The 27019-nt window shown below is 39.3% G+C and overlaps 1 protein-coding gene across 2 annotated transcripts in view; it reads left to right on the top strand.

The window, feature by feature from the left end:
* Positions 1-27019, top strand: part of MED12L (mediator complex subunit 12L) — a 271105-nt gene that overhangs the window by 198974 nt on the left and 45112 nt on the right. For both annotated transcript variants that reach the window (XM_089509038.1, XM_089509039.1), the window contains exons 21-26: positions 7236-7463; positions 8627-8768; positions 12551-12671; positions 13452-13547; positions 14589-14702; positions 16015-16217. In XM_089509038.1, coding sequence (XP_089365164.1) covers positions 7236-7463; positions 8627-8768; positions 12551-12671; positions 13452-13547; positions 14589-14702; positions 16015-16217 — 904 coding nt within the window. The remainder of the gene's footprint in view (positions 1-7235; positions 7464-8626; positions 8769-12550; positions 12672-13451; positions 13548-14588; positions 14703-16014; positions 16218-27019) is intronic.

The following is a 27019-nucleotide window of genomic DNA, read 5'->3' as shown; positions in this document are numbered from 1 at the left end:
CAATGCTGGCTCATTAGCTTAGTAACGGAGATGAGCACCGCCCCCTACAATCGGTTACAACTAGACATTCATGTTAAGGGGGAATTTTTACCTTTACCTTTAGTTAATCTTATCTACATTTTCAAAGGAGAGATTCTCTCCACACACAGGTTTAAAAAGCAGGTTGTAAACTGAAGACATGACGGCTTTCTTGGATTATGATGAGATGTGTTTCACTATTACAATTTGTAGAGAGTTCTTGTCTCAGTATTGAGAAAGTAATAAACAATATGTATCCTATTATGTTTGTTTGAAGGTATTAGCACTATTTAGATGTTCCTAACCCAGTGGGATTCAAAGTGCCTACCCCTGCCCCTTTCTATTGTCACTTTCCTCATTCCTACCTCACACAGCAATCCATGATTTTCCTACATTTAAAAAAATTATGGATGTGTTTCTACATGGGAAACATAGGCCTGATACAGACCAGCATTTTGTGCCGGCCTGGGGCCAAAACTAGGGCTCTGTAGCACACCAACTGCACGCTGTTGAGCCCTAGTATATGTGGGGCATACATGCTGCACGCCTCTGTGATGTCGCAGCTGCGCAGCATTCAAATGGCGCTGCACAGCTGTGATGTCACCACACCGTCCTACGGTGCTTTGCTGCATTACAGCTGCGTAGCAAACAGGAGTTGCTTCTAAGTGCTTCTTTTTTGCTGTGCTGTGGTACAGCGCCATTTGGTTGCTGCGGTAATACTGCGCAGCAAAGAGAGGCGGCTCCAACCCGCCTTTTGCAGGCAGTGTGTACCGGGCCATAGTTACAATCTTATAAATACACTCCATTCCCAGATCCAACCCAATAAATGCACCATAAAGCCAGGCAGCCCATATTGAATGAAGGAGTTTTGCAGTGCTGGTGAGTGGGGCACTGAAGGATGATGTATCCACCACCACCCCATCACTAGTGCAATGAGCAAAAGCAAAGACCCCAACCACAATTCCATATCACACCATAACTCACTAGCAGGAGAGTGCTGGATGTCCTGTAGCATTGTAGACCTCTTTCCCTTGGCATGGCTGTGTGGCTTTTAAGGTAGGCTTTAGGGACATTTGTAGTTGTGGCAATGATGCCATGATCATAAGTTTAGTTTCCAACACTATAGCTGCCTAATAGGGTAAAAAAGGGTAAAGGTCATCTCTTCACATAACCAACTATAGGGGGTGATGCTCATCTCTGTTTCTAAGCTGAAGAGCCAGTGTTGTCCGAATACTGCTCTGGTGGTCATGTGGCCAGCATGACTGTATTGAACGTTGTTACTTTCCTGCTGAAGTGATACCTCTTTTTCTACTTGCATTTGCATGCTTTCGAACTGCTAGGTTGGCAGAAGCTGGGACTAGTGACAAGAGCTCACCCCATCATGCAGCACCTGGGCCTCGAACTGTCAACCTGTCAATCTTGCAATCAACAGAGTCAGTATCTTAACCACTTGAGCCACCGTGGCCTGTATTTTAAGTTGGGTACATAAAGAGATACTATGTTCATAGTTTGTTTGCTGTTTTCCTTTCCAGAGGGAAAGATTAACAATGTATAATAATTATACTGTGTGGAGAATTTCTGTGACTTTAAAATGTCAAAAATAGTTTGAGTGGCTGAGGAGAAATAAGGGATTTCAATGAGAAGATCAAGGAAGGATAAATAGGACTTCTTTAGACTAGATAGTGTTAGGGCTAACCAGAGATGGACTTTGAAAATAATGGTGGTGATATCACAGTCTGTGTAGTCTTCAGTTGTTGGACCGTATCCCCCCCGTCCATTAGCCACAATGTTTGAATTATATTGCAGTTGGAGTCCAATAACATTTGGAAGGCCTTTTGTTCCTACCCTATTTTAAGCCAATTTTGGGCCTTAGTTTTTGCTCTGAAGTGTATTTTATACAGGCAGTGATTAAAACAGATTCCATATATTTCATACCTTCAATACCTATGATCATCTCCTGTGATTCTAAACTAATTTTTAATGGGAAGAATGTTTTTATGGAACATCTGGGTACAATTTTAGACAAGCTGAGCCCCGGGTATTTACCTGACAGACACTTTGCCAACAATAAAACAAACCATATTAACAGTGCTGATGACAGAGCTATGTTTTTCTCTGGAGAACTGCATTTAAGTATTTGGACTGCAGTAGTATTTGAGATGCATGCCCCACCACCAAGAAACCAAGGCTATGAATTTTCTTCGAAGACCCACATTTTTATTGCAAATGTGCATATTGGTGTGGCTGATATCAATCCATGATTTTTTTTTCCTTACATAATTTCTGTGCTTTCTGCCAGTTTAACTTATGGGAATGTGCCCATGTTTAAATGGGTGGGTGTCATGGCATCAGCATAATAGCATCCCATATATAAGCAATTTTATTTAGAAAAATGGCATATATAAAAAAGTTAAGACACTGTTCTATCCCCTTGCACTCTCCCCAACCCAGTTTTATCTGCTGTCTGCTCTTGTTCTCTAGATAGAGGTAAATATAATATGCTTAGACTGAAGTTGGTTTGGCCTTACTAACCTTAGGTTAGCTTTTACTTCTATTTAAATCTCAGTTCTGAGAATTTTGGGTTCACTGCATTGGAAATCTGCCCTTAAATCTTAAGTCTACCAGTGATGGCAGTAAACAGAAGTGAGGAGATCCAGAGTTCCTGCTGTATCACACTGGTTAGCTTTTCAAATAATATTATAATTTCCCAAATGGAGTAAAACATAAAATATTGTTACATTGAAATACACCATTATAATCTAATAAAATATTTTGAAAGTTTCGTGCTTACCTCTAATTTACTTCAAGCTGTTAGCTTTTCCCTGTACTGCCTCCTCGAGCTGACATGTATAATGCCTGTAACTTCCTATTTAAGTTTTGTCACTTTCACTAAACTTCCCTTTTAAAAATATCCATTGTCTCTTTTTCTAAATGAATTGTGTCTACTAAATTTTCCATTGCTTCTGGCAATGTGATGAAAAGCCCCCCCTCTTTTTTTAAAATGTACAAAACAAGCTTTCTGGTATAAACAAGTTATTTTAACTTGTTAACTTTAGAAGTATTTCATAAAAGCAAACATGTACAGTATTGAGAAAGTATGGCATGAGTGTTGCAGAGCAGGAGCTATTATATTAAGTTCTGCTTTTTTTAAAAAAAGAAAAATATTTGGAAATAAACGTGTTGAAAACATGTTAATAAGGGCCTCAGAAACATTTAGCACAGAATGTTTCAAAGTTGTCTGTTGGTCAGTATATCAGATCATTGGTTAAAATACAGAGAACAGAAACAGAACAATAAAAGTTTAATTTGTTGACTATAGCTAAACAGTTACGCACATAGGAAATGGAAAAAATTTAGACAACTACTTGGCAATATTTGGGACATTATCTTCCAGCACACCATTTGAAAAAAAATGTACATAAAGGGTTGCATCCAAACGAAATTGTACTCGCATTACATTAAAGTTAGCTTTTCACATTAATTTAGTGAGATATAAGTTCAACTCAGGGTGGAACAGACCGCCCTCTTGCGCCACTGTCTGCGCAGCTTCAGAGTGTGGTGTTTTGACGCTGCACAATCTGAAGCCACCCGGATGCTGGCTTACAATTGCCCTCACATGGGCTGGCTTCTGGATGTTCTGGCAGTATGGCGTTTACATGCTGCATGCCACCAGAGTGCCATAAAGCTAGCTTCTGTCTGTGACAGGGTGGAAAAGGTTGGCTTTTTGCTTGCACAAAAAAGGAGTGCTTCTCTGCCGCTCCTTTTTTGGCCAGCAAAAAGGTGGATTGGGGCTGTGGTGTGAGGTTGCCATGGCCCCAATCTGTCTTTGGAAGGGGTGGCTTCAAGCCACCCCTTCCAGCTGTCTTGTTTCACCCCAAATTTAGTCTGGATCCAACTCAAATTCTCTGAACAAATAAGTAAAGAAGAGCCTTGTGCAGATATTAAGTGTGGCCCTATTCTTTCTCAACATATGCAGCAGCTAAAAGAGGGCAGCTACTGTTTTGATAGTTTTATTTTAGTTTAGATTATAAATTATAATTATAGGCGGGGTACACACTGCCAGAAAGAGGTGCCTCCCCGGTGCCTCTCTTTGCTCCGCAGGAGCGCCACAGCAACCAAATTGCATGGCGCTCCTGTGGAGCAAAAAAGGAGCGCCCGGAAGTGGCTCTTTTTTTGGGCGTCACTGCAATGCTGCAGAGCGCCAAAGATGTCGCAGGGATGTCACAGCTGCGCCACCCCATTTGGCGGTGGTGCAGCTGTGATGTCACTGTTACGCACTACTTCTGGTGGGTGCGCCGCAGCTGCTGTGCCCTCGTCACATGTGAGGGCTGCCGGGCATGTGGGTACTCTGCCCACCAGGCAACCCTCGCACATGACGAGGGCGCCTCAAAGGCCCATCTGTTCTGAGCCATAGTTTCATCCCTCTTGCAATGTAGACAGATCTTCTGTCCTTAAGGGATAGATTGACTGCAACCTTCCCTTGACATCAAAGACACTATCAACACACCTGCTCCTTCCTACCACTTTCCCCATGTGTCTCAGTGCTATAGCAGTGCTCTTACTGTAACATGTTCTGGTGGGAATGGACAGTCCTCTTTGCACCCTAACAATAGTGTCTTCTCTGTCAGGTCTGGATTTGAATAATGATGTATATAGTGTTGCATTGGGATAGATTACTGGTTTCATTTGAGCTGCAGCCTCACAAAACTGATGCTTTGGAATTGCAGTGCCTAATCTGCCTGCTTTAGTTCATAAAATGTGTTGCAGTAAGTAGAAGAGGACTGTAGAAGAATGTTTATCTGTGTTTATGAACATGAGATTAATACCACCCCCTGAGTTGGAGGTGCTTTTAATTCACCAGCTGCATTCAGACTTTTGAATAAACTCTTTACGGAGTATGTTTATATCTGTTAATCATTTCAGACAATCAGAGATTTTCTAATAGTCAAAGAAGCCAAGGGACTGGAGTTTAATTTGAGGCTTTCCTTCTTTCCTTTCTTATTTGGAGTGTGCTGTTATTTTTGGTGAGTCTCAGTGTGTCAGGTTTGGGGCAGTGCCCCAAAGTGTGAGTCTTCAGCTGGCAATCCAGGCAGATTTTCCAACCTTATAAGGCACTTTCAGTAGAGCCTATTTTCACTGAGATTTTCTTGCCAAAAGCCCTGGTTATTTTACATCTGATATATTGACATATTTGAGATTGTACAAAGACTATAGAAAGTGTATAATTTCATTGATGGATACATCATGTGAAAAGATACTGTACACAGTTGGCCTTCCATTTTCATGGAGGATCCATTCCGGACCTACCCCCCCACAAAAACGAAGGCTTGCTCATATTCAAGCCTCATAGGCTTGAATGGGGCACATGCCCCATTGAAAATAGCAGAGGTCGACCCTCTGCGGTTTTTTGAGGTTGTGGATCCCAGATCTGTGAGTTAGGAGGGGCAACTGTATAGTCACACCACACAAGGTCACACCACTAACCGTGGTCCTAAGGTTATATAACACTCCACCACTGATGTCTGTGTGTTCAGTATCAATGTCTGCAGAGAAAAAGTTATGAATGTTTGCAGGGGAAAGTTTATGACCATAGATGTTCCATCTATGTTGGAGACTATTCATACTGAGATCATTCACAGAGAGTTATCTTTGTAGCCTTTGTTTTGTAGACACCGATACCTGATTTGTGGATAGAGAGAGCAAGGCTGGTAGAGCTGTTGAATGTCAGGGGTGGGGTCAGCAGTGAGGTACCATAAGTCCATTTCAGCCATCATGATTCTTTTGCAATGGACCTTTGAAGGGTGCATTGGGTTAATATTAATTTGTATGTGCAAGAATTATTCTCCACCTATGTGAAGTTTAAGATTTCATAAAATAGTTTTAAAATTTAATTAAGGTTGATAGGTCAGTGAGACAGCTGTGTCTCAAATATTAACTTTGTGGCTGAAGAGAGGGGTATACAGTACATACTTTAAATAAAATAAACATGGGGCCAGTACAGATGGATCTAAAGGGTCACTTTGGAGGTATGCTGTTTAAATGACACACACATCTTAAGAGGCCAGAAGCTGCATCACAGCTTCTTTCTAGTGCTTACGAATAGAGCGTGGCTTTGGCACGGCTTCCGGCCTCTTCAGACACATGCAGCATTTAAACAGCATACCTCCAAAGTGACCCAAAGCAGCTTTATTTTGGCCTGTCTGTGAGGGCCCGTAATTATGCTAATAACTAAATGAGGGGGTTTTTTTTTGTTCTATGTATCCCAGAGACATTTTGGAGGTTTTGGCATGTATTTCATGTTATCTGTTGAGATTTGATGTTCTAATTACTCTTAGTTGTTTTATTGATGATTTTAAGTGAGCACTGGTTTGACAACAATTGTAGGAAACTGGTTTAAATATATTCAATAAATAAATAAAATCTTTATTTTAAAGAGTTGTGGTAATCCTTCTAGACTTTTACAATTTTTAATTTTAACCAGGTGTAATTAAAATAAAATAGTTTTAGGTAATTAAATACAGTAATACACTTTCTTGTACAATGCCATGAATTTCCTTTTGATATCAATTGTGTAAGCTAAAGTGGGGGTGGGCAAAGCACAGGCTGTGGGCCACATGCAGCCCTCAGGGCCATTCCTGTGGCCCTCAGAGCACCCCAGGGTCAGAAAAAATTGCTCTAAAATGCCCAAAAATGATATCTAGGGAGTGTGGAGGGCATCTCCACCACATTAAACTTCTCAGATGTCCCAGAGCTCAAACAAAAGTTTGCAAGATTATTAACTTTTTGCCTCAGCATGCCCCAAATACCCTCTAAGGAGAGGGGGGTTTCCTGCAGAAGCAGGTGCATTGTGAAGTGTGGCTTTTCAAGATCTCCTGGAGGGCTAATGTGGCCCCGTAGTCTTTCACAGTTGCACATCCTGATCTAAAGCCTAGAGATTCCACAATGTCTGTGTTGTTTAGATTTCACAATTTAGTTTTTCCCCTCCTTTTCCACACTCCTTTGAACAGCCTATTCAAATGTTTAAATTTGAAATCTACTGTATTGTAGTTATCATACTTAATGAAGCTTCTCTCTCCCCCCCCCCCCAAATGGAACAATACAAATGAGTTAGTAACTACGCAGCTAAAGTTTAAATAAATATTGTAGAAGTTGAAATATTGTTGTCTTTCCCCCTAAATCCTTTCCTCTCTTTTCTTTTCTTTTCTTTTTGTGTTTAGTAGTGCCTGCTCAAAAGTGAAACAAACTATCTACAGTAATGTGCAGCCTTCAAACTCCAACTTGTTATGGGATCCAGAATTTATGCTGGACTTTATAGAGAATCCCTCTATTCGCAGCCTCAACTATTCAATGTTAGGCAAGATCTTGAGTGAAAATGCTCCTAGTCGTTATAGCTTTGTGTGTAATGCATTAATGAATGTATGCATGGGCCATCAAGATACAGGCAGGTAAGATAACATTGCAAAAACAAGGGGCTTCTATGAGCACATAATCTGAACCTTCTTTTTTCTTTCCTTTCCCCTTCCATCTTCATCTTTTCTGTAGTTCTTGTTTTTACAGTACATTGCAAAAGTATTCACATACCCCTTTTGACATTTCCACATTTTGTTGTATAACAACTGGCACTGAAATAGATTTAATTGGCATAGTTATAATTTTAGGTCCAAAGGATACATAGCACTCTGAAGGTGCAAAATGTTTTTTTTTTTATTGTGACATGAAAATTAAGTAAACAAAAACAGGCTGGAAGTGTTTGGTTATATAGTTGCATGGTTGAATAAACTATAGTGCCAATGTCAGTTAAATCTTTTCAGTTCTAGGCTGTCACCCATTATATTGTGGAAAAGTCAAAGGAGAGGAGTGAAAACTTCTGCAAGAGAGATCATTGAGAAATTCCTCCTCTTATTATTTATTCATTGTTTCCATGATATAGAAAGGGCAGATTAAATGTTTTAGGTTAGGTTGGGTTATGAAGAACTCTGTTTTTAAATGGTGGTGGCATACTCCATTTTGAGTTAGGAGGTACTGAAAATGGCTACTTTGTGTGCCCTCCCATGTTGTACAGCAGTGTCCTCTGCAGTATCCACTGCAGATAGTACATTTTTGGATATCTATCTATCTATCTATCTATCTATCTATCTATCTATCTATACACACACACATACACACACACACACACATATATATTATTTACACCACAACTTAGATTTATTGTTTAGAGTAAATTATTTTATTTTGGTCCCATTAGATAATAGTGCAAGTTTGGTGATTCTGTGTCAGACAGACAAACAGGCATTCAATTAGATAGATATATTGTGTAGCCCCCTTCAAGGCCTTAGTGTTACCTGGGTAGATTGCAGTGATCTCGACCGCGATCACTGACTACTGATAAATTGATTTTAGAGAACTAATAGGAATTGGTAAATTCAATATTAGTGTTTTATTGACTGTATTAGTATTCTGTATTATTTGTATTACTTTGTATTATTTTATTGTTGTAATCCCGCCTTGATCTTTGGAGAGGCGGGAAATATAAATAAATGCTATTATTATTATTATTATTATTATTATTATTAATTCACATCTGTTTTTGTTTCCTTTTGGCTCTTAGAATTAATGACATTGCCAACTTATGTGCGGAGTTAACGTCTTGCTGTACAGTGCTAAGCTCGGAATGGTTAGGTGTCTTAAAAGCCCTTTGCTGCTCTTCAAACCATGTCTGGGGATTTAATGACCTTCTTTGCAGTGTGGATGTAAGTTCAGATCATGGTATTAGATGTAAATAACCACTCATATCAGGAATGGGCAAACTGTGCTTCCCCAAGCTATTTTTATAGGGGGCTGACATTCCCAGACTTCTTTACATTTACTCTTTTGGGTGCTTAAAGGCTCCAGGAGCAGTTAAAAACTGTTTTAAGTTGGTGAAGGATCCATTCTTGCCTAGTTTAATACAATAAATAAATAAATAAATAAAAATTAAATTTGAATTTAAAAGAAATAGCCAGCCAATGTGGGATTCTGTACCCAGAGAAAAGGATGGTGTAAATTAAATAAATAAAATAAAATAGAAAGGTCAAGAGTTTAAGTGTATGCATTTTAATATGTAATTGCCTCAGATGCTGCTGCCAGATAACCACAGGAGACCAAGCTGGAGGAAAGGCCACAACTTTATTAATAGCAAAACAATTGGTAGGGTTGGCACAAAGCATGAGGTTAGGATCTGCAAAATCAAACAACCCCATGTTTGTCTGATTAGCAAAAGCCTGGTACCCACCAGGCATTGGGATGACCTAGGGGCTAAGGAACACCACTTGACCGCAACTCTGCCATGCGTTCACATATTCGCTAAGCCCCTAGTCACTGGGAGGCACTCTCGCGTTATGGCCCCCCGCAATGGCCATACGCCTGCCCTATTTGCCCCCTGGTCCCAACTGACTCCCAAACCAGAGCCCTGGTACCACACCTTGCAGAACCTGGCCTATGCTGCCGACTCCAAGTTGTGACAAAAACCCACAAACCAAGCGGTGGGTGGGTGGGAGAAGCACTCCGTTGCCTCCTCCCTTCCTACTTGGCTCCGAACCACTCGGAGCCAAGCGCCGACTGAGGGCCAGAGCCGGCTGCGCGGCCTTAAATAGGCCCTGGCTCCGCCCCCAGGTCACCTGATCCAGGAGACTCCTCCTCCAGGGCAACTGACCAATGAGCTGCCCTGGAGGACTGGAACGCCCGGATCATAGAGCCCGGCCCCTAGAGCATCGTGGGGCAGAAGCGACTCCCCTTCTGCCCCACGCACCAATAAGGGGCTGGGGCAAGCCCCAGAGGACTCTGGGGCTTGTAGTTTTGTAGCCGCTTTCTAGCGGTAAAGCGGCCTGCCCATCCAGCTGGGCGGCCGCTTTTATATTTCAGTCTGTGTTAATTGCTATGAGTTTAATTGAAATAGTTGCTAATGCTTGGCCACGTTCCCACTACATTTAAATCTGGATTGTGTTCTGGGTTAAACGGGCTTGGTTCCCACTGAATCCGATTTTAGAAATGGGTTCAGAAAGGGGGGGCATACTTTTTGCCCATTTTTACCCATTTAACTCGTGTCAAAAAGATGCTAGGAATGGGGTGTTTTGGGGGCTGAATCGATTTATTTAGAAATAAATCGATTCAGCCCACGTGGGAACCAGGTGGATTTGAATTGGAATTGAATCTACCCTGGTTCCCACTGGCAGCCCGGCTCAGGGGGCAACTGGCATGACCCGGCCTCTCCTGGCCCCCAAATGCCCAGCCCAGCCTCCTTACTGGCTTCTTTGGCTGCTGACTGGCCTCCCTGGGCTTTTCTTTAAATCTCCCACAGTCTGGGAGGCTGGAAGGAGGTCGCAGAGAAGCTGGAAGCCTTGTGACCTCCTTCCTGGCTTTCTCCCGGCTTCTCTGCGACCTCCTTCCGGCCTCCCTGGCTGCAGGAAATTTTAAAAAAGGCGCAAGGAAGCAGTTCAGTGACCAAAGAAGCCGGTAAGAAGACTGGGCTGGGGATTTGGGGTCCTGGACAAGCCAGATCAATAAGCTGTCCCCCGCCACTTGCCGATTCCTGAAACGGTTCCTGAAAATGGTGCAAACATAGTGGGAACCACATTTTTTTCTGAAACAGTTTCAGGAATTGGTTCAGGAAATGGATTTTCCAGTAAATAGAAAACAGGAAAGTCTTTGACCTTTTGTCTTATCCCCTGTTAAAAACAGTATCCCTTCTCTGTTTTAGAGACAATGCAGTATCCTAATGGTGTCAACAGTTCAATTGAAGTGAACTGTTCCTCCCCCCCCCCCCCGGCCGATAATATTAATACATCAAAATGTTTCCCTCTTAATACAGTGCAGTGGGCTGCTGAAACGCCTTAAACCTAGGAGGCTTAATTTTGTTTCACTAAATATCAATGTGATGCCTTTCCATTCTGAGATCCTTGACTATCTAGGATCACTCAGTGAAGGAAGTATAAAATAACTCTGAACAAACCATGGGTGGTATACATCTTCTTGAATTGTTTAATTCCATTCTGTCATGACAATCCTTAGTTTGTCACTATCCATGTTAAGCTTTCGTTTGCAGTTCTGGTTTGTGGTGCAAAGGTAGGCTTCAGTTTTCTTGGTCAGATATGATAGTCATCTATGATTGTCTGCCAAAGCAGAAAAATGTCAGAAGAGCTGTTGCAGTGGTTACAGGACTGGTAAAATACCAAATTTTCAGTTCCTAACATGTGCAGTTAGGGTTGGGAAAGACTCCTCTGTGAAACCCTAAAGATGCTCCTGCTATTCGGTGTAGACAATATTGACATAGATCACTTGTGAGCAAAATGCAAACTTCCAGATGGTGTTTTGTCTGTCAGTTTCCATAATCCTCCATTGTTGGTTGTGCTGGCCAAGGCTAATGAAAATCACAGTCCACCATCATCTGGAGGGCCACATTTTATCCACCTCTATGCTTGATCTACCAAGGGTTGAGAATAGACATGGAGAACATCTGGCTGTCTAGATACTGTTGCACTGAAATTCCCATCCTCTCTCACAGTTGGCTATTCTGGCTAGGAATAATGAGTGTTGCAATCCAGAAACATTTGGAGGCTAAGTGTTGCCCACTTTATTTGTACAGCAGCTTTCTGAGAGGTCATGAAGATTTATTTATTTGTTTCTTTTATGCCACCTTTCTCCCAGAAAGGGACCCAAGGGGGCACAAAAGATAAAAACACTTTAAAAACTTTACAACAAACATTAAAATAATTAAAATAATCCAGTTAAAACAGTATCAAGTTAACATTAAAAACACACACACAAGTTAAAAACGCGACTAAAACACACATCCCATATGAAAGCCACCCTGTCATGATTTTAAAAATCCTGTGTGAATAAAAATGTTTTTACTTTTCAGCGAAAGGCAGGCAGGGAGGGGACCAGCCTAGCTTTCTGTGGAAGGGCATTCCAGAAGATGGGAGCAGCCACCAAGAAGGCTCTCTCTTGTATCCTTACCAAGAGAGCCTGTGATGGTTATGGGACCAATAGAAAGCCTTCTCGTGAAGGTCTTAGGGCTCTAGCAGGTTTGTATGGGAGATACAGTCTCTCAAATAGTCTGGACCTAAACCATGTAGGGCTTTATAGGTCATGACCAGCAGTTTGAATTGTTCCTGGAAATGAACCAGTAGCCACTGAAGCTGTTTCAATAAGGGAGTTATATGGAGTGTATGTGTTCACCTTAGGATCATATGATCCAAAATTTGTTGGTTGTTATGTTTGAATCCACACTACTTTTACAGTAGAGAGAGAGAGGGGGGGGGAGAAAAATTCACCCTTTCTCATACATATATAATTAATTTAATTGGTACCAATTCTGACCATAGCTGAGGGATTTCTTTTTTTATGTATTAAAAATGGACTGAAACATACAAACCACTCTTTGGTTAGTGACATTTTATGTCAGTCAGTCTTTGGTCTTTTAAAAGTGATATTGTTACATTTCTCTGCAGTAAGCTGGCTTGAAGCAAAATGATGCCACTGTTCTTCCTTTAAGGTCAGCGACCTTTCCTTCCATGATTCATTGGCCACTTTTGTTGCAGTACTCATAGCCCGCCAGTGTTTCTTCTTGGAGGATGTAGTTCAGCATGTTGCGCTTCCCTCTTTACTTACAGCAGGTGAGTTAACTGTGACTACAGAGCATCTGCACTGTGTTCCTTCAGAAGACGTTTTCTTGCATGTATTGTAAATCTTTTAAAAGTTTCTATTGGAAGTTTCTGCTATCTTTTAAAAAGTATAAAGTAGACATGGTCCTCTAAATACATTTCATGCTGGTATTAATATGTTAGTGATCGGAGGAAAACACATGGGGCAGGAAAATAATGTTATAATTGCCTTCTACTGTGTTTTCTTTTGGTCTCTGGCCATATCTTACTATTTATGCCATACAGGCTTACCTACAGACTGGAAATTAAAGCAAAAGCTAATTTAATCATTGTTGTGTTTTAACTTTCCCCACGTTTTACTTATTTGTCTGTTTTGAGTGCTGGTTTTAGTTGCTTGCCTACTTAAACCATTTCTTATAATGATAAGCTATCTCTTAAGCTATGTATTTACTGAAACTGTATGTTTTAATTTTAAATAAAATAATTTTCAACATGAAAAAATTAGATAGAAAATTATATTTGAGTCAAAATGAAAATTTAATTCAAGAAATTCACTATTTTGTAGTTCATTGGCTGCCCTAAAAATTCCTCAGTATTGCTGTTTAGAAAATTGTTCTCTCTCTCTCTCTCTCTTTTCCTCTCTCTCGTTTTCTATCTCTCTCCCTCCACCCCTCTTTTATTTCTTACAAAATTGTCATAGAATAGTCCAGGGAGAACAAACAAATTTACTTCTGTTTGGAAGTACTGGAAATGAGATGTTTTCCTGTATTATGATAATATTCTTGTCTGCAGCCTGTGGAGATCCAGATGCTGAGCCTGGAGCAAGGATGACATGCAGACTTCTGCTACACCTTTTTCGAACACCTGAGGTTTCTCTTTTACCAACTGGTAGGTTCTCCAAATCCATTTTGTTCCTTGTCTTTTCATTTAAGAAGCAGTGTGGTATTATGGTAAGAGTATTAGTCTGAGGTTTGGGAGATTTTAGTTTTAGTCTAAGATCCCACTGATTTTCTTGGTCCTTAGGAACTGCCATAGAGGACTGGAGAGAATTCTTAGAAGAATTTCTGAGGGGAGTTAGTTAAAGACATTTAGAGAGCAAGAGCTGAAGAAAATAGAAGAAAACCAGGTTTTGGAGGCTATAGGGATTCTCAGTCAAAATCAAATTCATGAGTATACAGTTAAGAAGAGAACAACAATTTCCTGCTCTCACAACAGCAACTGCCTAACAGAAGCAGAGATCTAGAGCTGCATTCTAGATTAGAACTATATAGTCAGAGAAATGTCTGAGACTTTATTGCTGCCTTGTGTTTAACTGTTATATTAGACTTCACCCCATCCTGTTTTGTTTTTTAGACTCCAAATTTTAGAGTCATATGTCTTAGATCCAGCCTCAGCTGTATTTAGAATAGGCCGCTTGATTCCAAGTATAACTACTCTGGGATCCAGCCTTTAACTTAAGGATAAGAGCATGCTTCTGCTAATTACAGTGACTGAGTTATATTTATTTCCACCTTTCTTCTGATGAGCTCAGGGTGGACAGGTTTTTTTCTTTACTCTTTATTTTCACAAAACTCCTGCAGGACAGGTAAGGCCAAGAGAGGTAATGTCAACCAGTGAGTTTCATGGTCAAATGTGTACTAGAACACTGACTAGATCTCCAAAGGCTAACATTTTAACCACAATTTCCCATTGGCTCCCATTTGGATGGAGAGCCCTTGTTGTTTGAAACTGTTACAGGTAGCTTTCAGTTTTGCTTTGGCATCATATTATATTCTAATTGATATTTACATCATTTTAACTCAGTGAAATATGTCATTTTTACTTATAAACAAAATAATTATTGCGGCAAGAATTCAGATTATGAATATCTTTTATATAGAAAAAAATGTTTCTAAACAAATTAACGTAATTATTTATCTTATTCCTCAGGGAAATCTTTTCTGGGAATTCGGTCGTCTTGTGACCGTCGCCTTTTAACTGCTGCTCACAACAGTATAGAAGTGGGAGCTGTGTTTGCTGTTCTGAAAGCAATACTGATGCTTGGTAAGATCATACTTTCATGACTTAACACAGCAGTCCTATATAAGTCTATATATAATTAAGATGCTTCGAGTTCAAGGGACATTCCTTCCAGGTGAATGCGTATAAAATTGCAGCCTAAAATCTATTAAATTGGTGGAATTTTTCTTTGGAATATGGACTGGAATAATGAGAACATTGCTTACAGTTGCATTTAACTCCCAACTTTTCTAAGATTTATCATCTATTCCAATAGTATATGATACATTTTAGTGAAATATTATCAATAGGAAGAGTCCTTCTGGATCAAAGCAAAGATTGTGGAGGCAAGATTCGCAGTGCTAGCTCTTGGGAAGCATAAAATAGAGTACAATTGCACTCATGCCCTGCTTACATGCTTCCTATAGGCAACTGGTTGACCATTGTGTGAAGAGATTAGTGAACAAAACTAAGGAGATTATCGCGCTGCCCTTTCCCATCCTTTCCTCACAAGCTAGGTATGGGAGGCAAACTTTAATATACGGATTTGATTGCACTCGTCTGTGCCTAAGCAGGGGGCAGCCTGTACCTAATCGTGGCATCCTGTACCTAATCTGGACTTCTCCTGCACTTTTTGAAAGAACGGGATTTCCTCATTCTTTGCAAGATGTGGGAGAAATTCGGATCAGGTATGGGATGCCACGATCAGGTACAGGATGCCTCCTGCCTGGGCATGGAGGTGTGCGATAAAATGCATGTATTAAATTTTACACCCCACACCTTTCTTGGGAGGAAAGGACAGGAAAGGGCAGTGCGGTAATCTCCTTAGTTTTGTTCTCTAATCTCTTTACACAATGGCGAACCAGTTGCCTATAGGAAGCAGGTAAGCAGGACATGAATGCAATTGTACTCTAGCTTATGCTTCCCAAGACCTGGTACTGTGATGTACAGCTGTCATACCTAATAAATAGTATCCAGTAGTTCTGTATTTTCTCCTATCCAGTATATGTATAAATACAGCTTCAGCATGGTTTTTTTTGTAAAGTACATAACTTCCAGATACTCTGCCCTTTCCAAAAAGGTATTCAGGGAGATAAAAAAGAAAAGAGAAAGAAAATACCATACAGCTTTAGAGAAACATGTATTAGACCAACCATTCCAAGAAAAAAAAAGTCATAAAACCAATATTAAAATAATAAACCAAAAACACTAAAATAATTTCTGAGAACAGTATAGGAATAGTAGTGAGTAAATTAGAATAGTGTTGAGTAAGAATAAACTAAAAGAGCAATCAGCCAAAACTCAAGTCATATTAAAAGACAAGCCTGTTCCTCTTTGTGCTATTTTTGCTCTGCAGGTGATGCTGAAATTGGAAGCAACAGTATCCCATCGCTGAAAAAATCAGATTACTCTGTACGAAGATTACTAGGTGATATTAATGATGATGAGATATGGGATACTTCATCACATTCTTTGAAATTATGTGGAAAACCTGTCTCCATAGAAACTGCTAGTCTCAGTGAATATGCTAGATATGTGTTAAGAAGTATATGTCAGCAGGTAACATTTTTGTTTTTATTTATGTGTATATAGATTTAGGTTTCTAAAGATGTTTTCACCATGTATTCTAAAAATTAGTCATTGAAAGTTCTCCAAATTGTGCACAGTGGCAAGGAATGGAAGGGAAACAAGGGTCTCACAGCATGTTATTATGTATTGTATTGTATTGTATTGTATTGTATTGTATTGTATTGTATTCATTTCTGTACCATCTTCTCCCCAATATTGGGACTCAGAATGACTTGCAGAATATTAAAACCGGAATAGGTTAAAAGTATACCAAAACCTTAGTTTATACAGTGGGCCCTTGGTATTCAATGGATATACATTCCAGACCCCCCCCCCTTTGCGGATACCAAAATCCAGGTGTGCTTGTCCCATAGCACTCAATGGTGGCACGGCCACGTGGCCACACCACCATTGAGTATAATGGCCCTTTGCCCCCTCCCCAGTGCCCCCTCACTATTTTCACTGTGGCAGGTAGCAAGGGGGTACCTCTTCTTCCTCCTCTTCCCTGCCTCCTCCTCTTCTTCTCCCATCGCTGCTTCCGTGGCTCTTTCTTCTCCTCCTCCTCCACTTCTCTCACCTTCTGCGTCTTCCATCTCCTCCACTTCCCTTGCCTCCTTCCTCCTCCTCCTCCTTCACTTCCCTTACCTTCTCTGCCCTCCTCCTCCTCCTCTTCCCCACATCCTCCACTTTCTCCTGCTCCTCTTACCGCACCATCATGCTGCCACTGCTCATCCTCCTTTTCCTCCTCCTCCTCCTTTTCTCTGCTCTCTCTCATTCTCGATCTCCCTCCTCCCCCTCCTCCCTGCCACTTTCTCCTCCTCCTCCTCTGCCAACCCCCCCTTTTTTTTGCAGGCTTCCTATCCGTGTATGCTCAAATCCACAAATGGCAAATCTGTGTATATGGAGGGCAGACTCTACATACATATATACATATATATTCATTAAAAGACAGAATATTAAAAACAACTCAACACAGTGATTAAAAGCCCATTGGACTCAGTTCCTGAAAGCCTGCTGGAATAGGGAATGTTTCATTTGTCAGTGGAGGAAGAGCAAGGAAGGAGCCAACCTAATCTCCCAAGGGAAGGAGTTCCAAAGTTTAGGAGCAGCCGCTGAGGCCTTCTCTTCTGTACCCATCAAATATGTCTGGGAAGGTGATAGGAGAGAAGCCTCCCCAAATGATCTTAGAGCTAAAGCAAGCTCATGCAGGGAGATATACAGGCAAAGCACATGGATGGCAAGAACTGGCTTTTGGCTTGCAGCTGTCAAACCCTCTGAGATCCAGCTCATATTTACTTGTTGATGTTGAATGGTAGAAGAGTGAGCTAGGAACATGGTTTCTTGGGTTTTGAAATCCCTGCTTAGTATCAGTAGTTAAATGGCAGTATCAGTGGAGCAAGAAAAGGAAGCATGCCGACAGATTTATTGTTTGTGCATACAGGTTTATTGTTTTGGTCGAATTTTTCTGCTAGCAAACAGCAGTTGTTAGACACCCTTGGGAACTAATTATTTTTTTTTTACCCATATTAAGAGTGTGAGACAAGGAGTAAAGAGACCTTGTGTCAAATCTGAACTCATCTGTGGAGTGACTATGTGACTTTCAGTACTTTTAACCTCCTTAGAGAAGAGTAGGAAATGTGTGAATCATGAGTTTCATATGACTCCCCAGGATTCCAAGTGTGACACCCCCCCCCCGGGTCCCAAACACTTCCCCTATTTTTATTTCAAAACGTTCCTTGTGTCTTCTTGAGTTACCACATTTGTGGATGTCATGAACAGTTTTTGGCCCGGGGGAGCCTTTTCAAAACCTAAAATGACTTCCAACTACTTCCAGGTTTGAAAAAGCCCAATTGACGCTTAAAAGAGATTGAGGTGGAAAAATGATGAAATCCTGCGTCCAGCACACATGCGATGTAGTTTGCTTTTAAGTAAAAATAAAGAACAGGGCATACTTAGGGACTTCAGGGAAGATGGCGGAGTAAGAAGTCGCAAGTCACAAAGGCAGGTGACAAGCGACACCACTCGCGGGCCTATTAGCCAGTTTAAAGACCAACTTTCGGCAGCGAAAGACGGCTAAAATATCCCCCTGATAAAGGGGATCTGGATGGAGCCCGACGGGGTCCCTATTTTGGAGGATTCCTCTGGATTCCCCCTGGCTCTCCAGGGGGAAACCGAAGAAACCCCGGGGGACGGAGGGCGAACCGCGGCCGCGAGAGGTGGCTGAAACCATATTAGAAAGACCGCAGCAGCAAACTCTGCAATTTAGACTCCCGAAAGGGAAAGAAGATTCAGTAAAAAGTGCATGAAGGATTAGAAATAAAGATCCCCAAGAGCAATACTTCATCAGAAGACTGTGGAGCCCTGCGAAGGGGCCCACAGAGAGAGAGAAAGATTAGCAAAAACGGGACTATGTGGCTTTAAATACTGATGTGAAAGGAGTTGTAAATCGTGGTGCTCACTAATTTTGGATGTAAGGAAATTTGAACAAAGAGGTTTTTTTGGGGAGAACTAAGGAGATACAGAAGGAGAAGCAAACAGTCCGGGAAGAAAGTAAGAAGGCCTGACGAAGTGAGGGGAGAGGTGTAAGGAGGAGAGACAGATGAGAGAGTGCTGAGAGAATTGGAGAGAAAGAAGCTAAGACGTGAAGCAGATGGAAGGGCCTGAGGAGAAACGGACCAGTTTGTGAGGAAAAGGAAGCAATATTCTTTTGTTTCCAGGACGAGAAGCAGATGAAAACGAGGACGAGAAGCAGACGAAATCGAGGATGAGAAGCAGACGAAATCGAGGACGAGAAGCAGATGAAAACAAGGACGAGAAGTGGATGGAGAATATAAACTGAGGAAACCAGTAGAGACTTGGTAAACTGGACAGAGAAGCAGACAGTGAAGCGAGGAAGAGGGAGAGAAAGTACGAAGAGCCGGTAAAAGACGGGACTGGGAAAACAAAGAAAGTGCAAAAGAGTGAGAATTTACTATATTGAGGGGAGAGGAGCACGCGAGTAAATAAGCAAGGGATAGAGAAATACCTGTATTTTACCGTTTGAGTTTGGCGTTTTCAAGGACACGGGCTGCATGGAGAACAGAAAATAAGGGAACGGAAGTGAAGAAGTAAAGGAAAGGAGAGCAGACGTAGAAAGAGGGAGGAGGATAAGCTGGAAATAAGTAGCAATTGAGAACACAGCAACTCCAACAGGAGAGGAGGGTAATAGCAATTGATTTTGTGTACTAGAGAAATAAGATAGGAAGGAAATAGCGACACGCTGAGGTTAGGAGGGAAACTACAACGTCCCTGAGAAGGTAAAAATACAGAAGGCAACGATTTGATATTAATTTGTTTATTTCCTCAATCTACATAGTTGAATTTAGAAAGAGGGCGGAGACCCCTAGCGGAAATAAGGGTGATATTGAGTTGAACAATAATTAAAACTGATATTGACTTGCAACTTCTGATATTGAGATAGTGAGTTTGAGAAGGAGATAAGAGAGAAAGAGTATGAGTAAAATAGCTACAACATCAATGGTGACAACAAGAGAGATGGCAGCAAAGGAGAGGGAAAGAGAAAAGAAGGCGCAAGGACAAGGAGAACAAAAACAAATAATAACAAGAAGAGCATCAATTGAACTGAAAGCGCCAGATCTGAACCTCAAAGTACTCGAGGCAATACAAAGAATTGAGACAAACATTAGACAAGAGATCAAGGACTCAAGAGATGAGCTAAGAAGAGACTTTAAAAGAGATATTGATGATCTGAAGGAAACAATGAAAGGAATGATGTCAGACATAAAGATGATGAATAGAAGAATGGGAGAGCTAGAAGTAAGGACAGAAAAGGTAGAGAAACTCACTAAAGATTTAGAACATGTGCAGAAACAGGAAGCAAATTTACAAAGACTGAAAGAAGTTAAAGATAGGAAAAAATGCATTAAAATTCGAGGATTAAAGGAACAATTCAATGAAAACCTGTATGATAAAATCATTCCAGTTTTAGCGGAATTGTTAGAAACTTCAACAGATTATGTGGACGCGGAAGTGGACAAAATTTTTCGAATAAACTCAACGGCAGCGAGAAATCGTAACTTACCCAGGGACATAGTAGTTTATTTTATACGGGAAAGAATAAAAGACAAGATTATACAGGAAAGCTATGAGAAAAGAGTGACTATAGATGAAGCAGAGATCAAAATCTTCAAGGATGTCCCCGCGGAGACGCTGAGAAGAAGGAGGGATTATACATTGCTAACAAGAATGCTACAAGAGAGATCAATCAGGTATAAATGGGAACCCTTGGAAGGGATATCGTTTACATGGAAACAAAAGCAAATGAAAATAGACACTCCAGAAAAAGCAAGAACCTTTTAAAATAGATGGTTTAAGGACGAAGAAATAAGAAATAAAGAAAAGAAAAGGAAAAATTAAAACCAGATGAGAGTGATAAAGAAAGACCAACGTTGGGAGGGAAAAACGAATACACAAGAATAATAGACAGAAAAGAGTTACAAGATGAAGAAAAAGGAGCGGTCGGAGGAGCTACAGACAAAGAACTTGAACTGGAAATTATTAGAGCAGTGCTAGAGGAAGAACGGCAAAGAGAAGAGGAGGAGAGAGAGGGTAAGGAAGGAGGAGGAGGAGAGGAAATATAGAATAAAAGAGAAATATAATGAAATTCCTTTCATGGAATGTGAAGGGAATGAACTCAATATTTAAGAGAAAGAAAATATTTCATGAATTAGAAAAAGAAAAATTTGATATTATTAGTATTCAAGAAACTAGGATAAGAATACAAGATGTTAAATATATTAGGAACCCTAAACTAGGCCAAACGTTTATAAGTGCAGAGAAGAAAAAGAAAAATGGAGTAGCTATCTATGTGAAAAACACAATTCCAGCCAAGGAAATACTTAATGACGAAAATGGAAGATAAATCAGAATTGAAATTGAATGGAATGGGAAGAAGACCCTGATATTGAGTGTATACGGACCACTACAAAATAAAGGAAAATTCTATAAGAAATTGCTTAAAAGACTAGAAAAATATGAAAATTTTGACCAACATATTTAAATGGGAGATTGGAATGGAGTCCTGGAACCTAAATTAGACAGACAATCCAAAAAGAAAATACAAGATCAACAAGGAAAACTCCCCAACAAATTTTTTGAACTACAAGAACATTTCTCACTAATTGACCCCTGGAGATATAAATTTCAAAACCTAAAAGATTATACATTTTATTCAAATCCACACAATTCGGCCTCGAGAATTGACATGTTCTTTATATCGAAAAAGTTAATTAATGAAATAAAAGAAGTCAAAATAAGGATTAACAAGATGTCGGACCACAACCAAATTGTATTAGAACTAAAACAAAGAAAGTCAGAATTCATGTGGAAATTAGATGAGAATTTATTAAAAGATGAAAGAATTAAGAACCAGATTAGAGAACAGATCAAATTTTACTTGAAAGAGAATTTGGACCCAAATATGAAGATGAAAGTAATATGGGACACGAAGGCGGTGATAAGGGGGTTCATAATGAAGAAAAGTTCAGAAAAGAAAAGAGAGAGAAATAGAGAAATCACAGCAATATCGGAAAAGATCCAAGAATTAAAGAAAGAATTAATAGAATCCAACGATGAAAATAAAAAGCTGAGGAAAAAATTGACAATCCTGAAAAAACAATTGGATAGTAAGTGCAATGAAGAACTAAGTAAGAGTATGAAATTTCTAAAACAGAGACATTTTGAGTTTGGGAACAAGATTGGTAGATATTTGGCTAAGAAAGTAAGAAAGAAAAAAGAAAAAAGCATGATATACGAAATAAAAGAAGACCAAGAGACGTATACAGAATTAAAAGAAATAAAAAAAATCTTTCTGAAATACTTTCAACAATTGTATAAAAGACAACCAGAATGTAAAGAGATTGAGAAAAAGATTCAGATATATTTGGAAGACATTGAAAAATTAAATATAATGGAAGAAATGAGAAAACAACTAAACAGTAAAATAACCAAGACAGAAATTAAACAAGCAGTTAATAAAATGAAAAATGGAAAATTGCCCGGCCCTGACGGCTTCTCAGCTGGTTTTTATAAAACCTTCAGGGAAGATTTAGATGATATCTTACAAAAAACATTAAACAATATAAGAGAGGAGGGAATCCCAGACACGTGGAAGGAGACTAATATGGTGTTAATCCCAAAAGAAGATAAAGATAGGACAAATAAGCAAAATTATAGACCGATATCCCTGCTAAATTGTGATTATAAAATTTTTGCAAGCATAATAGCGGAATGGATTAAAAACATACTCAGAAATTGGATACATCAAAATCAATGCGGATTCCTCCCAGAAAGACATACAAAACAGCATATGAGAACAATTATTAATTTGATCGAATATTACGAAAAAAGCCCAGGGAAAGAAGTGACGATTCTTTTTGCAGATGCCGAAAAGGCCTTTGATAACTTAAATTGGACATTTTTATTAGAACTTTTTAAGAAACTCGACTGGGGAGAGAATATTTTATCATGGATAAAACAAATATACAAGGACCAAAAAGCAAAAATAATAATAAATGGAAGTAAGACAGAAGAATTTAAAATTGAAAAGGGAACAAGACAGGGATGCCCTCTCTCTCCTCTACTCTTTATTACGTGTCTGGAGATTCTATGTAAGAAAATAAGAATGGAGAACCAAATAAGAGGAGCATGTGTAAAAGGAAATGAAATTAAGATCTTGGCGTATGCAGATGACATTCCCTTAATTACAGAAGAACCATCAAAGAGTATACCGAAAGCAATAGAAATCATTGAACAATATGGAAGATGGGCGGGATTAAAATTGAACAAAAACAAATCGGCTATATTAACGTTAAATATGGAGGAAGGAAAAAAGAAGTAACTTCAAGAGGAGACTAACATACAAATACAGAAGAAGATAAAGTATCTAGGAATTGAATTGTCTAATAAAAATTCGGAACTTTTTGATAACAATTATAAAAAAACATGGCAACAAATCAAAACAAAACTTGTGAATTGGGCCAAATTGAAGTTGTCACTATTGGAGAAAATCTCATTAATAAAGATGAACGTACTGCCAAAACTGATGTTTTATTTCCAGAACCTACCTATTATATTAAGTGAAAAAATCTTCAATCAGTGGAAAAAGGACATACAAAAATTTATTTGGAATGGAAGAAAGCCAAGAATTAAATGGAAGAATATGATCGATTTGAGGGAGAGAGGTGGATTAGCATTACCAGACCTAAAACTATATTTTCATGCAAACTGTTTGGAGTGGACAATAGAATGGATTAAACTTAAAAATGAAGAATTATTAAACCTGGAGGGATTTAATATAAAATTTGGATGGCACGCATATCTATGGGATGGAAAATTAATGCAAAATAAAAATTTCAACGATCACATAATCAGAAGAACACTACTAAAAATTTGGGCGAAATACAAAGAGAAATTATATACATATCTACCGATATGGACATCACCGCACGAAGCTTTTATGAAAAGGAGTAAGCTAATAGGAAAGGGATGGCTAAAGTATGAGGACCTAGTGACAAACGTGAAAGGAAAGATTGTCATGAAAAGTAAGGAGCAATTGGCACAGGAGGGTATAAACTTAGGATGGTTTACGTATAGACAATTGTGGGAGAAATGTAAGGAAGATATGAGGCATAGAGGGATTTCGATGGAAAAAACGGAATTAGAAACAATATTACTAAAGAACGACAAAGATAATAGGGGGCTCATTGCAAAGTTATATAAACTCTGTCTAAAAATAGAGCTCGAAGAAGAAGTGATTCAACAAACATGGTTGAATGGGCAAGAAATATTGGAAGAAATATAAAGTTGGAAAATTGGGAAAGAGCATGGGGGAAAGATCTAGAGTTTACAGCGTGTATAGATATAAAAGAAAATTTCATTAAGATGTTACATAGATGGTACCTCCCACCAGCAAGATTGGCAAAAATGTTTAAAACGGAGGAGACAAAGTGTTGGAGATGTAGAAAGGAATATGGGTCCTTGTGCCATATGTGGTGGACGTGTCCTATTATTAAAAAATTCTGGAAGGAGGAACATAATAGCATAAGAGAAATATATAATTTAAATGTTAGATTAACACCAGAAACGTACCTATTGAATATGATTGATGACAGGGAGATAAGGAAATATCTGAAACCTGTATTATACCTCATTACGACGGCAAGGATAGTAATTGCTAAGAATTGGTAGAAGCAGGGAAATATTGAGGTGGATGAATGGTTAATAAAGGCAATAGATGTAATCGAGATGGATATGATTACAATGAGGTTAAGAGATGAAGACGAATATGAAAGCAACATTGAAAAAATTTGGAAACCAATGCTAAAGTTCTGTGAAAAAAGATGGTTTTAATATGACAACAAAAGATTAATAAGCTTATATTCACACCTCATATATACCTTAACTATAGCTCTTTAGAGCAAACTGGATAAGTCAGAATTGAAACGGAAATAAAGGAAACATAGGGTTAAGACAACTCCGTAATTAAATAAAAAGAGAAAACTCATGATGTTATTGGATATGAGAAAATCAGTACATAGTCTGGTACAAACAAAGCAAAAAAATTTTGGGAAAACAATGTGGAGAGATGAAGTCGGACATAACGGTACATGGAACGGGGAATGTGATATAGAAGAGCCGGAAATATATTAATCCTAATTGATATAGTAGTGGGAGGCGGAACCGGAAGACAAAGACTGTTAGAAAGATATATATGTAAGATATCAATACAATCCAGTCTGTTTCTCTTGTCTATGAAGAAATACAGCAAAGCATATGTAATAAGCAAAAGTTTTGGGGATGGGAAAGAGGTATATGAGAATATGTTTAAGCTTCTTTTTTTTCTGTATATACATATATGTAAAGACTATTTTGTAAATAAAATAAATAAATAAATAAAATAAAAAATAAAGAACAGGCACTGTGTTGTTTTTTTGGATGTTCAGAGGGTGGGTGTGGCCTTTCTAGAACCTTGTAGTGGAAGGTGCAGCCTCTAGACCTCTGCAAGGTGCTGTAAATAAAAAAAGAGAAGATTTCAATATTAAAAAAATAATTAATAATGTTGACTTGGTAGATACTGACTTCTAGCCAAGCTTGTTCATTGCTCATTATGACTGATCAGTAATCAAGGAGTGAAGATGTAGTGCTACACTTCACTGTGTGCAGTAGCTTTCATTCTTGTTACAAAGCCATATCCACCCCCCTCCCATGCAGGATATGGAGCTGCTGGTTTTAGGATCAATTTTTACTGAGTGTAAAGCCTTTAATGCTGTGTGGTGCTGTTTTTAAGGCATGCATATATATGTGTGTGTGTGTGTGTGTGTGTGTGCGCGCGTGCGTGTGTGTGCGTGAGCGTGCGTGTGTGTGTATATATATATATAGTATTTTTAATGTTTAATATTTTAACTTTATAAAATGTTTAATCATTTTTAAATCTTATATTTATACCTTTATTAATGCTTTTATATTGTTGTTAATTCGTATTATTTTGAACATGTTGCTAACTACTTTGAGTTCCATTATTGGGAGAAGAATGGGATATAAATGAATAAAATGCTACTACTACTAACTACTATTACTGCTACTACTTTTTGCAAAAACCACAATGATTTAGCAATAGTCTATGACTGCTGAGAGTGGGCTATGTTCTTTCCCTTTAATTGGATGAACATTGATGTTCCTTTTAAAATACACAGACTAAGGACTGGTTCAGATTAATATCTCAACATGCAGACTCTACGTGCGGTAAAGCAGCCTCTTCTGCCTCTAGGCCTGCCAGTTATCCATATGTCAGTTTAAAATACAGGCCTTGTACTTGTAAAATCTAAATGCAACAGGTTTACATTACAAAGCTAATATCCCACAGAAGATTTAGTAATCAGTTGTGTATTTTAGGCTGCCTCATCTAGACATGGTATATTTTACATGCATGTCCGCACCTGAATGCTGGAGAGACAAGATTGCCCAATGGCTAACTAAGGTGTCCCTAAATCCATTTCTTAATACTGCCATAGAAGGTCTATATTTGTTGCTGCATCTTCCATTCTTTTGAGAGAGATTATCTCAAAAGAAAGTCTCTCAAAAGAATGGAAAATGCAGCAACAACTATAAACCTTCTATGGCAGTTTAAGAAGTGGATTTAGGGATTCCTCAGTCACCCACTGGGCATTCAGGGTACCTTAGTATTCAGGTATTTTGAAACTACAGCTCTTAATCAGATGCTTAGAATCATAGAATCATAGAGTTAGGAGAGACCACAAGGGCCATCCAGTCCAACTCCCTGCCATGCAGGAACTCTCAATCAAAGCATACCCGACAGATGGCCATCCAGCCTCTGGTTAAGGGGACAACTAAGGTAAACACAGCCCTGGATAGCATTCTCTGGACAGGGCAAACAGGACTGTTGCCACAAACGTGTGAGACACTGCTTTATGCTTTTCCTGCCCCATGTTTTTGCAACAAATTATTTTGGGCTACAAGAACAGCACATTGCTGTGGTTTAAATTAGAACAGTAGAGGTGGTTTCAGTGAGACAGAGAAGGAAAATTCAAGAACTTTCTTCATGAAGAATCAAGACCACTACATCATTTTCTTATTGGGCAGTGGCATGAACTCAGAATTTTCAACCAGAAAGTGATGCTTTTTGCAAAGTGGAAGATGTCATGGGCTTCAGTAGGAACAGAGTGTTAGGAGGGATTGAATTAGGGGAATTTAATTAGCTCAAATACGAGAGGCGT

The sequence above is a fragment of the Sceloporus occidentalis genome, unplaced genomic scaffold (genome assembly GCF_023333645.1).
Source record: "Sceloporus occidentalis isolate IW3139 unplaced genomic scaffold, rSceOcc1.0.p SCAF_2, whole genome shotgun sequence".
NCBI lineage: Eukaryota > Metazoa > Chordata > Lepidosauria > Squamata > Phrynosomatidae > Sceloporus > Sceloporus occidentalis.
Note: the sequence above shows the minus strand (reverse complement) of the source record. Positions and strands in the feature narration are given on the sequence as shown.